The sequence below is a fragment of the Schistocerca americana genome, chromosome 4 (genome assembly GCF_021461395.2).
Source record: "Schistocerca americana isolate TAMUIC-IGC-003095 chromosome 4, iqSchAmer2.1, whole genome shotgun sequence".
Taxonomy (NCBI): Eukaryota; Metazoa; Arthropoda; class Insecta; order Orthoptera; family Acrididae; genus Schistocerca; species Schistocerca americana.
The window spans coordinates 240440766-240456944 of record NC_060122.1 but is presented as its reverse complement, the minus strand read 5'-3'; the positions used below and the strand labels follow the sequence as shown (position 1 = coordinate 240456944).

Sequence of the window (16179 nt, the reverse complement as noted above, 5' to 3'; positions counted from 1 at the left end):
TTACCTCTTTGGTGTCTTTACCTGCAAGAATTTCAATTCCAAATAGTCCATATGGATGGAAAGCAAAACGTTATAGCTGATGCTTTGTCGAGGTTACCTCAAAATTTAACAGAATTTACAGAATGTACAGAACAGACAACAGACTTTTGAATCCTATTAATGTATGATGGTACTTACAGACCATATTATCTAAAACTTTGCAAAAATATGAAATTCCTGCAAGAGAAAGACCCACGATGGAAGTCAGTAAAAGAACAACTAATTAAGGGAGAGAACAACAAGATCTCTACACACTACAGTTTATCTGAAGGAGTTTTGTTTTATAGGCGTACACCCACTTCAAGGCATTGGTGTGTATGCCTACCTGAAGACTCTGTGGAGAACTTTATACAATACACTCATCGGGTTTGGGGGCACTATGGTGTTTCCAAATGCATGAGTAAGATATCCACTCATTGCTACTTTCCAAACATGAGTAGGCGCATTCAACAAGTACTTAGATATTGCACCATTTGTCAAAAGGTAACACGACAACAAGGACACAAGAACAGAGTAACATCCTATAATACCAGAGAGGCCTTTATCAATAGTAGCTTTAGATGCTGCAGGACCCTTACCCACATCAAAAGGAGGAACTAAATATGTGATTGCATTATGTGATGTATACACAAAATATTTGAAATTGTTTGCCACAAAAACTGTTACCTCACAACCCATCATTAAGAGAATCAAAGAAGGTTACATTACATGAGTGGGCAAACCACAGGCAATTCTTACTGATAACGCAACAACTTTCACGAGCCACAGATGGAAGAGTTTTATGACAGAACAAGACATAAGACACATACTCATTTCACGATTTCACCCAGAAGCAAATCCGGTGGAACGGGTATTCAAAGAATGGAACAGGTTCATCAGAACATACATCCCACATAAACAGACTAAATGGTTAGAATACCTTACACCATTCGAAGAAATTTTTAACAGTCTACCACACACATCTACAGGCTATACACCAGCTGAACTAATGTTTTCTCAACAGGAAAGAAATGAATGGATCAACCCTTTACCTAAGTTAACCAATCATGAAGTTACTTTGGAAGAAAAGATCAGAGAAGCACTGGTACACTGAAACAGGGTCAAAATAGAAAGAGAGCATTTGACAAAAGACATAGAAACAGAACAGAATACGAGGTAGGAGAGGACGTACTACTTAGGACAGACCCTAAGTCCACCAAGGTTAAGAAACTGAACAAAAATGGCAGATGCTTTATGCTGGTCCATTTAAAATTAGTAAAATTACATACCCTGGAGCATACTTGCTAAGCTACCCAAAAACTGGGAAAATAAAGGGATTATATCCACATAAAGATTTAAGGAAGTATTTAAGACACACAGAACCCAGTATGAGAGAGAAAGAATAATCTGATTTGGAAGCTATGACAATACCAGGTAAAAGACATGTGTAAATAGTAAACTTTACTTTAGGCAATAAGTTACATTTAAGTAAGAAAGTAGACTAAGTAAGGTATTGTAGAGAACAGGAGGAATAGTGGAGTGCTAGAGACACACACTACATGTTCTAAACACTTCATGTACATAACAAGTCAAGGTTAGACAATAAGTTCACACTATGTACAGCCAAAAATAGGAATAAGGAAAGCTATGTACAAAAGATGGATGACAAATTACAAGAGAAAGGAAAACCCACCACCATAACACTAAAGCTATAGCTATGAACATGATGTACAATATTTACAAAACCCACCTTAATTCTGTGTAAAAGGCAGACAGTAAGAGAAGGGAAAACACTTAACACTGAAAACAAATGTCATCTCAAGCTAACATTATACACAAACACTTGCAAGTAAAGCCTAGGCAAACTGAAACGATATTAAGCACAGATTACAGTAAATGAGAGGAAAAAGCAGGAACTATATAGTATACACTACTTTTCTTTCAGATGGAAGTGCCAAGCAAGTAAGGAACAATATAAAGACACGATAAATGCATATGGAAAGCACAAAAGGTAACATAAGTTGAAGTGTGAGCAAAAGGTAGTATTCTGAAAGCTGAATAACAAGGAGGAATATTTTGTTGTAAGGAAAACTTATGTCATACACATGGTAACTGTCAGGGAGAGATATGACTTGGATTTTTGTGAGAATTTTGTATGTGAGTGAACACTGAGGTAATCCTACAGGGAGCCTTAACTTAGTTTTAAGTATTAGAGGAAGGAGGAATTTACAGAGGGACCAGAGGATAAAGCCTGGCCCACATTAATGATGGTAGTATTGAGGAAAAGGAGGTGTTGGTACCCAATGAGAGGGCCACACAAATATTGTAGATTTAAGGTGAATGAGTGTGTAATGAGAATAGAATATGTATGAGAGTATGAAGCCATAGTGAACCTCTGACATGATCTAGAAACCATGTATGTTATGATAATAAGCAATGGAAAGTGTAAAGAATTTTCCAGCAGAAAAGCACAGAATACACCACAAATAACCACACTTATGTTGAGAATAGCTCAAATTTGAAGCCAACTCAGTAGGGACCACCTCAAGGCACAAAATAACACAAGAAGCAATATGCATTTTTGCAACATTTCTTAAGTGTATACACACAGTTATCTGTAGTTGAGAAAACAACAAATTAACATTCTGTAGCCTAGCTAACATCATAAGATAAGCTACATGAAACCTAAAGAACCACTAATATCTGAATAAGATTATTGCTCTTACTGTAAACTAGAAACTAACCTATGAAGTTAATAAGCAAACAATACCGCAGGAATGCTAAGAGAATGTATGACATATCTGCATTTCACAGGAAGAATATGCAAAAGCAATATTTAAGCAATATTAAGCTACAAATCCTTTTACACCCAAAACTACATACATGTACACACACACATTATAGTGGGAAGCACACATGAAGGACTTGTACATACCCATAGCAGAGAATATGACATGATTTTTGAAACATGCAATGGATAGCCATGCACAGCATGAAGCTCTGAAAATATACCTACTTAAATATTGTTTGTTAAGAGTGTACATTAATATATTAATAGAAGAAACATGGAGAGTAAAATTAAGGTAAGTTTCAAGCTTGTAACACGAAAAAATGTTGATACACAAACAACGATTAAAGTAAAACGCAGACCTCAGATATGCTGAGAGACGAATTTTGCACTAAGTTGACACAACTTGTAGAAATCACTGGTGTACAAGTGAGAAACAAAGAGTAAATGTGGAGTGAATGTAAATATTTATGGTTAAAAGTTCTTCTTTGTAGGTATTGTAGATTGGTAGTTTTTAGCATATTTCTTCACCTTCTACTTGTAGTGAAAAATAACATGACTTGCAGTAAGAAGTGGTGAAGACCCTTGTGAATAGCGAAGTAGCAATTGAACCTTGAGAATGGAACTTATGTACAACAGGAGTTCACCCTAAAAGAGAGAAAATATGAAAGAAAAATCAAAGGTTGAAAAAGTTCAGCTCTTCAGGATAAGATATTTAAATTTCATGTTAAAAATGCATGTGTAAACAAATCTATGTAACATGTATGTATTTAGTATTAAGGATAACTGATGCCACAAAAGGATAATGACAAAAGAATGAAGGATTTTTCATGTAAAACAAAAGTATATATGAACTGGAATTTCAGTTTTGCATATTTTCATGACAATGTATGTCATTAAAAAATGTTGGCATGGAAGAAGACAAAGTGAGCCTTGTGACAAGAGAAATGGAAAAAAACATATGTGAAAGGAAAAAGTCTTTAAGTGATTGTGAAAAATCATACCTCTCAAGGGAGGAAAGTGAAGAAAAAGGCGTGTGAGTGTTAGTGCTTGTGTTACGTACCTGTGAGGTGATACTGCGGGCTGGAAGTTCGCGCTTCGACCCTGGAGCACACCAAGGGGCGTCGTAGCGGGTACTTTGGGTACAGGCGCAACCAACGCGACTTCTAGTAGCATTTACCACCAGGAATCCAGCATTTTCACAGCCTCCACGTGAAGGGACAACGCGGTCATGCGCGAGGACAGGAACGACAGTGTGGGATAAGACAATGCGTGCCTTAGACGCACAAGCCAAACAATGGTCCCACGGAACAAAAGCCTGCTTACCACCAACCGTAAGGGAAACAATGGAAATCCAATCCCAACAGGACGAATCTGAGGACTCGCCAACGCGAGCAAAAGAGGTAAAAATGCAATTGTAAAACCAAAAAAATCTTTTTTGTATGTAATATATATATGTGTATATATGTATGAATTTATGTAACAAAAATTTTTTGTAGTAGTTAAGAATATCACCTAGTATAGCACTTCTTCAATTAGATTTAGAGCAGAGCTGAATTTTTTCTTAGAGATCTATATAGATATATGTAAAAGTGTAAAAGGTACTGTTCACTATCCGCATGAACCAAGGAAAGTGACCTCATGCATCAGTGAACAGTAGGGGGCGGTGTAGTGGAACAGACCCCTCCCCACTGACGCAAATGACGAAAAAGGAAGATGTTTATTTTTTTTTATTCAAATGAAATTATGCAATTAATTATTTAAATTATCATTTTTGTAAATTAATATTAAAATAAATAAATAAATTTTCTTGTAAACGCGCTCTTTGGTCGGAAGCAGCGAAGACAAGGCATTGCTATCTCTGACCAAAGAGGTGCGGTAGCGTTGATAGACGTCCGCCAGTCGAGAGCGGCAGCAGTTGCAATTAAGATCTCTTACTGTGATAACATGTAGAGCAGTTCATAGGAACAGTGCAAGTGACTCATGTATTCTTGTAAATGATACAGACCAGTTTGAAGATTCCATAATATCAGATTTCATTGCAACTCAATTTCGTATGGTCGTAAATAAGTACAAGCAATAAATGAATATGAAAAACAGTAAGATCAAGAGTTAGAAAAAAATCATTTCCATACCTACCTACTTCAAGAATCAGAGGGAGGAAATCAACAGAGACAATAGCCTGACCAGCAGCTATCAAGAGAAAATGAAGATCTACACAGCCTACTGTAAAATTAGGTAAAAAGGGATTCTAAAAGCAAATTCACTCTGTTGGCTCTCAAAAATTATCCAAGGTTGTTATTTCTGTAGTAAATTGACCCATAATGTCTGATACGGTCGTGAAATGTTACATTCTCAATACTGCATTAAAAACACTTTCTTTTGGCGACTTAGAAAACTTTAATAGAAATTTGTTCACATAGAAATAAATTTTCTTTTGGTAATTTTACTTTGGATCGAAAATCAAGGGTAGTCTCATTCACGAGTTCCTATCCCCCTAAACTTTAAAAAATAAACTACCTACCAAAAAAACAAATTTACTACATCCCTTTATAATTTTCACCCTCCAAGCTGCCCTCCGATACTAAATCAGTGATCCCTTGATGCCTAAGAACATGTCCTACCAACCAATCCCTTCTTCTAGTCAAGTTGTGCCACAAATCTCTGTTCTCCCCAATTCTATTCAGTACCTTGGCATTAATTTTGTGATCTACCCATCCTATCTTCAGCATTCTTCTGTAGCACCACATTTCAAAAGCTTCTATTCTCTTCTTGTCCAAACTATTTATTATCCATGTTTCACTTCCATACATGGCTACACTCCATACAAATACTTAGATTTCTCTTCTTCAGAAACGCTTTCCTTGCCATTGCCAGTCTACTCTTTATATCCTTTCTACTTCGACCATCATCATTTATTTTGCTCCCCAAATAGCAAAATTCATTTACTACTTTAAGTGTCTCATTTCCTAACATAATTCCCTCAGCATCACTTGATTTAATTTGACTACATTCCATTTCCTCATTTTGCTTTTGTTGCTGTTCATCTTATATCCTCCTTTCAAGACACTGTCCATTCCATTCAACTGCTTTTCCAGGTCCTTCGCTGTCTCTGACAGGTGATGCTGAGGGAAACAGATTAGTAAATGAGACACATAAAGCAAAAATGTGGGCTGGCGATGGCAAGCAAAGGGTTTCTGAAGAAGAGAAATTTGTTAACATAAAGTATTGATTTAAGTGTCAGGAAGTCTTTTCTGAAAGTATCTGTATAGTGTGTTGCCGTGTATGGAAGTGAAACACGAACGATTAACAGTCAGATAGGAAGATAATATAAGTTTCTGAAATGTGGTGCTACAGAGGAATGCTGAAGATTAGATGGGTAGATCATGTAAGTAATGAGGACGTACTGAACAGAATAGGGGACAAGAGGAATTTGTGGCACAACTTGACTGGAAGAATGGATCGGTTGGTAGGACACATTCTGAGGCATCAAGGGATCACCAGTTTAGTATTGGAGGTCAGCGTGGAGGGTAAAAATCATAGAGAGAGACCATGAGATGAATATGCTAAGCAGATTCAGAAGGATGTAGGTTGCAGTAGTTATTCTGAGATGAAGAAGTGTGCACAGGATAGAGTAGCATGAAGAGCTGTATCAAATCAATCTTTGGGAGGAAGACCACAGCAACAACAACTGTAAAGCATGAAGTGAAATACTATTATCAACAACATGAAAACACTAGTTATAATATTATAATAGCAGCATCAACAATAATAGTAGCTGAAGCAGTTACTTTTATTTTCTTTAGTACAATAATCGTTCAGCCAATAAACTGCACTGTATCAAAATAATAGGTATGATAAAGTCAAATAATGGAAAGTCCATGTTGGAATACCAACATTTACAAAAAGGACAGACTGCTACTCACCGTAAAGATGACAAGCTGAGTTGCAAACAGGCACAATAAAAAGACTGTTATACACCAAGCTTTTGGCCAAAACCTTCTTCAGAAAAGAAAGGAAAACACACACACATCCACACAAGCTGGCACACTCATGCACATATGACCGCTACCTCTGTCCACTGCAGTCAGACTGCAACTGTTGTGCGGACTGAAGGCAGCAATCAGGAGTTTGGCAGGGAAGGAAGAAGGATAGCAGGATATAGGCTGGGTGGAGAGAAGAGTGCTGTCTGACAGTGCATGCAGGGACCAGAGAAGACTGCTACAGAAGGCTTGGGTAGTGCCGAGTGGCTGGATATGGGGAAGGGAAGGGAAGGAGATCTGGGACTAGAAAAGGAGAGGAGCAAAGAGGTGAAAAGACTAGATGTGGGAACACCAGGTTATTGTACATCCAGCCCAGGATAATTTCAGAAGCAGAGAATACATTATAAGCATAACTCCCAACAGTGTAGTTAGAAAAGCTAGTGGTGGAGGGAAGGATCTAAATGGCCCGGGTTGCGCAGAACCCATTAAAATCAATCATGTTACGTTCAGCTTCATGGTGCCACAGAGTGGTCCACTTTTCTCTGGGCCTCTGTTTGGGGGAAGCCATTCGTCCTGTAAGCAGCTAGTTTGTAGACATACCAATACAAAAATATTGTGCCATGATTGCACTGGTATATGACTTGGCTACTTTCACATGTGGCCCAGCCTCTGTTGGGGTAAAAACCTGTGACAGGACTGGAACAGGAAGTGCTGAATGGGTGGATTGGGCAGGTCTTGCAGCTGGGTCTTCCACAGTGATATTGATGTCTGTGGCAAGGTGTTGGGTTGGGAATGGCATAGTGATGGACTAGGATGTTATGGAGGTTCAATGTGGTTCAGCTATTCCAATCTGGGGTGGCGATATTGGATGACTAAGGCTGTACTCCTTTGTAGCTGGTTTTTGGATGTGGTGGGAAGACCGGGGGTGTATGGGGATATAGCACGGAAAATCTGTTTTCGGACATGGTCTGGGGGCTAATGCTGTCTATGAAGGCCTTTGTGACACCTTCAGCATACTGGGCAAGTGAGTTCGTTCGTCACTGCAGATTGGAGACAGTGTATCTTCAGTGACAAGAACTCCTTTTGTCCAGTATGCTGAAGATCTCACAAAAGCCTTCACAGACCAACATTATACCCCAGACCTAGTCTACAAACAGGTTTCCCATGCCATATCCAAACATGCCAAGTCCCGCAACCAACCCCAAGAACCAGAGACGAATGAGCACCCCCTTTTGTCACCCAATACCACCACGGACTGGAACACCTGAACAACATCCTAACCTAGATCCTTCCCACCCCTCCTAAAGTGGTGTTCCATCACAATCCAACCTCCACAACATCTAATCCATCCCTACTCCATTACCAATCCCAGCCCCTTGCCACTGGCATCATATCCCTGTAGAAGACCTAGGTGCAAGCCTGCTCAATCCATCACATCAGCACTTCCTATTACAGTCCTGTCACAGGCTTGTCCTACCCCATCAGAGGTCGGGTCACCTGTGAAAGCAGCAATGTCATATACCAGCTCTCTGCAACCACTGCACAACTTTTTATATTGGTATGACTAGCAACCAACTGTCTACCAGGATGAATGACCATGCCAAGATCAAACCGGACCCCTCTGAACATAACATGCTTGATTTTAATGGCTGCTTCACAATCTGAGCCCTCTGGAGCATCTCCTCCACCACCACCTTCTCTGCACTGCGCGGATGGGAGTTATCCTTGCAACATATTCTCCATTCACAGAATTATTCCGGCCTCAACCTACAATAACCTACAGTCCCCACACCTCCATCCAAGAGTTTCTGCACCCTCTGTTCTGTAACCTCCTCTCAATTCAAGTCCCCTCAACGTCATTGCACTCGCTCTCCACCAAGCACCCACTAGTCTTCTCTCCTCTCTCCTCTTCTCTCCTCCACTGTTCGTTCCCTCCAACCTCTCCCCCCCCCCCCCCTCTCCCCCAACCTTCCAAAGCTGCCGACGACTTGTCCTACCGCCTTTATAGCAGTTCCTGCACACACTGCCAGACAGCACTTATCTCTCCCGCCACTCATACTGCGCTATCCCTTCTCTTTACCTGCCCCACTCCCGACTGCTGCATTCATCCAGTGCAACAGCTGCAATCTAGCAACAGTGGCTGGAGATAGTAGTTATGTATGCATTAAGTGTGCCTGCTTGTGTGAATGTGCTTGTTTTCCTTTCTTTTCTTAAGAAAGTTTAGCTGAAAGCTTAGGGCGTACAATTGTTTCATTATGCCTGTCTGCAACTCAATGTGCCTTCTTTATGGTGAGTTGCAACCTTTCCATTTCAAAATTGTTAATAAATATTTGACAAAGGCAATTTAATAAATAAATTTTATGTAATACAACTAAACTTGTGAAATACCCTGAGTACCTGCCTGATAAAAGGTTTGTTGTGAAGCAAATGATGGTAGTCCTTCGGATCAAGATTATCGAGTGGGAGAAATGTCTCGCGTAAACGCTGTTCTCTGAGGTAACCCACACACTGAATAGCAGTTCTTGCTGTAGCAACAACAATTGCATCCATTTTGTTACCTATGACTCTTGTCACTGCAATTTTATATTCATCATTAATGGGCGAACACAGGTCAACAACTCTCCCATACTGCAAAAACAAGTGGTATACTCAGATCAAAATGGTTACTTGCAGTAACTTTAGTAATTAAACATCCCAATTGTGCAAAAAGCAGATTAAATCAAATTCCACACACAGTAAATGAAAACAGTATGCAATATAAGACAATATACATTAAATCAAGAGATATTTAAAAGTTTCAAAGTGAAAGAAATCAAATACCATTGCATCGCGAAGCAATACCCTATAAAAATTTGTGCAACATCACAACTACAAATAATTCCTCTGGCTGTAAAATAAATGAATTATTAACGCTAATTTGAAAATGAAAAAATCAAATTTCAACAACTTTCAGACTTCAACCAACTTAATACGACTTAAGTTCTCAAGATGTGAAAGTGGTCCTTACATATTTTCAGTTTAATCACACTTTTTTCTTCAGAATTTCTGAAAGGATAAGAAACAAAGGATTTGTTAGACATGAAATAAAGGAAGCACGAGTCCAAAAGAAGATGTACTGCCAGGACACAAAAACATAAAGTTTGGGAATTTTCGGATTAATATCACAATATGTTATATGCTCAAGAGATATATGGCTGATAGCATGAACTTGCTTCACAAGGACACCCACATCTACTCAGCAAATGGGAAAGGAAAGAAGCAAATGGGAAAAGAAAGAACAATTTATTAGGATTAATAGGCTTTTAAAGTTGAACTCAGAGCTACTTTGTAAATTGTCATCAACTTTCAGTCTTAACAAAGAACAGCACTGTACATTTTGACAAAAACATCCTAGTCAGAGCTGTGATGTTGCACTATATAAATTTCAAAATGAATAACTGTATAGCTGCTGGTCCCTTGGGATTTGATGAGAAGAAATCATGGAGGGAAAAAAAGAAGTTCCCTGCACTATAGCTTTCACAGCCACACATTTAAAAAAATCTGAAAGAAATTATCATTTTACAGATGGAGAGGAATACACTTGACTATAGTATGTTAACAGAAAGGCAAATATAGTTTGTCGGCACTGTCACAACCAAAACAGTTACAAATTTGAACAGATGCTGGGCTGCAGATCTAGTTTATGAAAGGGGAATTGTAAGAAATGGAATGGAAGAGTTAGGGGACCGCAATGGGAAAACTAGTAACTAAGATGACAAATGACTCTGAACTATTAGGAATTAAGAACTGCATAAAACAAGGGCAAGATTTTTATTTTTGAAAAATGCCCCCCCCCCCCCCCAGGCGTATAGGAAAAGAGAGAGAAACCAGTGCCCATAACAAGTCTGTGGGGTGAAGGGTTATACTAAGAAGCTCATGTGGTGTGTGCCCTGCAGCAAAGCAAACTGTAGAGCCAGCTGTAGTGGAAATACCTTGGTCCTGTTACTAGTTACAGCCACTCTCCAGTTAAAGTAGAGTATATTCTTACTTTACAGTGCAAGCACAGAAAGTGATAGTGTACAATACTTCCATGGGCAGCCACAGTGGCTTGCTGTTAACATCATTAAATTGGAGGTCCGTGCATACAATTAAGGTGACAGAACTTGTAAGCAAATATTTAAGAGCTAAAGTTAAGCAAGTCGATGGGATGCACATTATACACTCCTGGAAACTGAAATAAGAACACCGTGAATTCATTGCCCCAGGAAGGGGAAACTTTATTGACACATTCCTGGGGTCAGATACATCACATGATCACACTGACAGAACCACAGGCACATAGACACAGGCAACAGAGCATGCACAATGTCGGCACTAGTACTGTGTATATCCACCTTTTGCAGCAATGCAGGCTGCTATTCTCCCATGGAGACGATCGTAGAGATGCTGGATGTAGTCCTGTGGAACGGCTTGCCATGCCATTTCCACCTGGCGCCTCAGTTGGACCAGCGTTCGTGCTGGACGTGCAGACCGCGTGAGACGACGCTTCATCCAGTCCCAAACATGCTCAATGGGGGACAGATCCGGAGATCTTGCTGGCCAGGGTAGTTGACTTACACCTTCTAGAGCACGTTGGGTGGCACGGGATACATGCGGACGTGCATTGTCCTGTTGGAACAGCAAGTTCCCTTGCCGGTCTAGGAATGATAGAACGATGGGTTCGATGACGGGTTGGATGTACCGTGCACTATTCAGTGTCCCCTCGACGATCACCAATGGTGTACGGCCAGTGTAGGAGATCGCTCCCCACACCATGATGCCAGGTGTTGGCCCTGTGTGCCTCGGTCGTATGCAGTCCTGATTGTGGCGCTCACCTGCACGGTGCCAAACACGCATACGACCATCATTGGCACCAAGGCAGAAGCGACTCTCATCGCTGAAGACAACACGTCTCCATTCGTCCCTCCATTCACGCCTGTTGCGACACCACTGGAGGCGGGCTGCACGATGTTGGGGCGTGAGCGGAAGACGGCCTAACGATGTGCGGGACCGTAGCCCAGCTTCATGGAGACGGTTGCGAATGGTCCTCGCCGATACCCGAGGAGCAACAGTGTCCCTAATTTGCTGGGAAGTGGCGGTGCGGTCCCCTACGGCACTGCGTAGGATCCTACGGTCTTGGCGTGCATCCGTGCGTCGCTGCGGTCCGGTCCCAGGTCGACGGGCACGTGCACCTTCCGCCGACCACTGGCGACAACATCGATGTACTGTGGAGACCTCACGCCCCACGTGTTGAGCAATTCGGCAGTACGTCCACCCGGCCTCCCGCATGCCCACTATACGCCCTCGCTCAAAGTCCGTCAACTGCACATACGGTTCACGTCCACACTGTCGCGGCATGCTACCAGTGTTAAAGACTGCGATGGAGCTCCGTATGCCACGGCAAACTGGCTGACACTGACGGCGGCGGTGCACAAATGCTGCGCAGCTAGCGCCATTCGACGGCCAACCCCGGGGTTCCTGGTGTGTCCGCTGTGCCGTGCGTGTGATCATTGCTTGTACAGCCCTCTCGCAGTGTCCGGAGCAAGTATGGTGGGTCTGACACACCGGTGTCAATGTGTTCTTATTTCCATTTCCAGGAGTGTATGACGAGGCACACAATGCAGCGAGTGGAGCAGGATTCAGCTTTGTGCCCCAAAGCAGAAAAAATTAAATGCTCACACTAAATATTTCATCTATGATACAGATAAATGGGTAATTTGGTAGCAATTTTTTTTTTCAATATTATGAATAATGTAAAGAAATACTATCTTTGCAAAAAGTTCAGAGCTTTTGTAACACAGATTTGGATTTCTAGGCTAGCAAAGGCATACGGAAAAATGAAGTACTGGAACTGAAGCATCTTGTGATTTATTTAGACTTACTGCAGCTTAATACATATTACACAGGTGTTAAATTTTGGTTAAGTGACAGTGTATCAAGAGTAATGCCAAACAAAAGTGCCAGTCAATGTTCCATTCCTGCGAATGTAGGCACTGATAGAATTTTTGTTTTGTGTTCACTTCTCCTACATAACTATCAGCAATACCTTCAGACCATCACACAGAAATGGACGGAAAAAATTTAAATAAAGAGCAAAGATAACCCAAACTTTTGGGATTAATTAAGGAAAGCAATCTTTCTCCTTTATTGCATGACCAAAATTTTGTGAGAACACCCCCCCTCCCCCCCCCCCCCCCACACACACACACCCCCTACTACTGTCAAATCATCAAGACCTAAATCCTATCTAATATTTAAAACAATAAGATCCATACTCATAATACTTTAAGCTTCTTGCTTTATAGCTAGAAAAAATAATGACTGATGCTTCTGCTGTTAATAAATAAATGTCATGTGTCACACAACCTGGCAGAAACCTTCAATGTGATGCCACTTCAGCGACCTGCGTATCAATTTGGGTGCTTTTGTGTTCCAGTATCTTTCCACATTTTATCTCACAAATCTGACTGGACCTCCTTCCAGACCATTCCATTAGAGAAAGATTTAAGGTGGTCACTTGGAGTCAAACCCAACCCAAAGGCCTAACCACTAGATCAAGGACTCAGTGTACTTTTGCTGCACTGGTATTATAGAGCCAGAAATGCTGTCTATCACACCAAAAAATGTGTGGTGACTTCTGGAGGAGAAATACTTTGATGGATGAGGAAACTAAAAATATAATAAAATCAGCTAGCAAAGATTCAAACAAGGAGTGGAACAGACAAAGACAGATCAAGGCACAGCCAAGGAAGATAGCAACATTAACTGGGTATGTACTTTCACAGATACTACAAGCAAAGTTTTGCAAGCAGGAAAGGTAATATCTCCTGTACACCCCATTTCCGTTCATGTTTTAAATGGGCACTTCATTCAGCACAGTGTGTGACATCACTCCAATTGTAAGAATACTGTAGTATACAACATTACTACCTTCTCCTCCTCCCCCCCCCCCCTTTCTTGGTCATTACCAGGCAGTATTGCAACCCTGGGCAGGTATTCAGTTCACTTTGGCATGTAATATCAATTCTCTGTCCTTCGGCAAGGCGAGCCACAGAAATGGGCTCCTGCCACTAAAAATAACAGGAAATCCAAGTATGCATGGTATGAAAGAAAGTAATTTAAGACATAATAAAGAAACAAGAAGACATGGGGGAAGGATTGAGGAAAGAAAAAAAAAAAAAAGAAGAAGAACGAAAGCAATGTTCAAAACAAGTAGCATACTCACAGTAATTAATATATCAAACTAATCTACATGAATAAAACTATAATATATAATTATGATGGGAGAGAACAACACAAGAGTTCCTCCACTTATTTCATGTAGTGAACACGTAAAGGTTAAGAATGTTCAAAATTTACGATGTTGATCACACCTGGCTAATACATACCTCTGGCAGGTAATGCTGAAACAAAAGGCTCTGAATATTCAGAAAGATAATCCACTTAGACTGTAAAAAAAACATATTAATTAAGAAGACAAAAGTAATAGCACTCACCACACCAGGAAAAAGTGACTGCAGTTTTCTTATCAAATCTCTCTTATTCTCGTCCTGTTTTCTGAAATTAACATCTAACAGTGCGGCATCAATTACAGCCAGTTTTTTCAGCAATTCCCTTTTTTTAAGCTCTTGAGTCTCCTCAGAAACAGTTTCTCTGAGTTTATTTTTCATAAATCCAATTCTTTCTTCAACTGACCTTCAACATAAAGACAGACGAATAAAACATGAATCGAATAAAACATGAATCAATTTTCAACTGACTGCAGTAAGAAATATCAACACACAGAAATTTTCATTCTGTGAGCATATAAAAAGATTATGAACTAATGTATGCTGCTAATTCTTGCCAGGAATGTAAGTAAACACAGTTTTCTCACAAATGAAATCATTCATTAGTTCTGACTGGTCTGCCACATGCGGGATTAGCTGAGCGGTCTAAGGCGCTGCAGTCATGGACTGTGCAGCTGGTCCTGGCAGAGGTTTGAGTCCTCCCTCGGGCATGGATGTGTTTGTCCTTAGGATAATTTAGGTTAAATAGTGTGTAAGCTTGGGGACTGATGACCTTAGCAGTTGAGTCCCATAAGATTTCAAACACATTTGAACATTTCTGACTGGTCTGCTTTCAGTTGTTCTACTAGTTGCCTCAAGCAGGCAGATGAACCTAATAAAACTACTCTTGGATGCAAAAGTTAACTCCTACAGAGAAAAACAATACAGTCAGAATGTTCTGTCATTATCCATGCTGACTTAATAAGTCATGCTAAAATAGACCCTCACTAATCAGTACATTTGAAACTCATAATCAATGTAGCAGTCTTGCACTGAGCTTCACAATGAGAACTATTGGAGTAGGAGGCACACTTGTGTTAAGCACAATATCCCCTGCATAACACATCTGCAGTTGATGCGTATGTATCAATTAACTACTGCAACAGAGAATCTAAGTAGTTTTTAAAACAAATATTGATGGTAGGGTGTCCAGAGTCAAATGATTTATTTTGCAGAATTTTCATCATGTTACAAAGTAATGAAATCTGGAAATACAGTTAATACCAAAAGATGTACATGTGGCCCATGACAGGCATTCAGTGTTGTTCATGGGCATTCGTCATATTTTCTTTGCATAAAGTAGGTTTGCTAAAGGTAATAATATGTTGGAATATGTACCCAGCATTGTAGGATTGGGAGGTGGCTTCATTTCTCAAATTTACGAAGCATAGATGGCGATTTCAACATATCTTCAGATTCAATATTGAAGATCTACAATGTTTAGATATAAAAAGAAATTGGCATTTTTAAATAATGAAACACAGACAATTTGGGCAGTCTGTATACTGCACGATAATTAGTTCGAGAGAGAATCTAGGTAGTTTTTAAAACAAAATAAAGGTAGGGTGTACACACACCCATCAGCACAATTACTGTTTACTACAAAACGCTTCAGTGATGGAATGGAGAGAATACCACTGGCTTACCTAACATGCATATTAATATGCAATATTGCTGCACAACATTATTTTAATTATGGGTTGCACAATTGGTCTTAGAGTGATGTTGCCCGCCTCTAAGTCGAATTATAGCTGAGGGAATCACTACACATAAAGCCAGATACGAAAGGATAGACACGAATCACATGACGTATGTTAGTATCTCAAACAGATATTCAGTCACAGGAAATGTTATTCTTTATAATCCTGAAGGTGTATGGTGGCAGAATACAAGAGTCTGAAAGGTACCACTTCATCATGCACACTGACTATGTAGGAATTTCTTTACCTGTCATTAGTTGTTCCCATTCAAAGTTGTTGGGAGCTAACAAAAAGAAGTTACATAGAGCTCACATATTTTTGGAATAATTCTATCTTTTCTATCT

At 40.1% G+C, this 16179-nt stretch overlaps 1 protein-coding gene across 1 annotated transcript in view; it reads right to left on the bottom strand.

Annotated features, from left to right (window-relative positions):
• Positions 1-3340: 3340 nt before the first annotated feature.
• Positions 3341-16179, bottom strand: part of LOC124613374 (structural maintenance of chromosomes protein 1A-like) — a 100295-nt gene continuing 87456 nt past the window's right edge. Inside the window, exons 7-10 of the mRNA XM_047142075.1 lie at positions 14304-14502; positions 14196-14255; positions 9187-9417; positions 3341-3454 (exon numbers count right to left, since the gene is read on the bottom strand). Coding sequence (XP_046998031.1) covers positions 3341-3454; positions 9187-9417; positions 14196-14255; positions 14304-14502 — 604 coding nt within the window. The remainder of the gene's footprint in view (positions 3455-9186; positions 9418-14195; positions 14256-14303; positions 14503-16179) is intronic.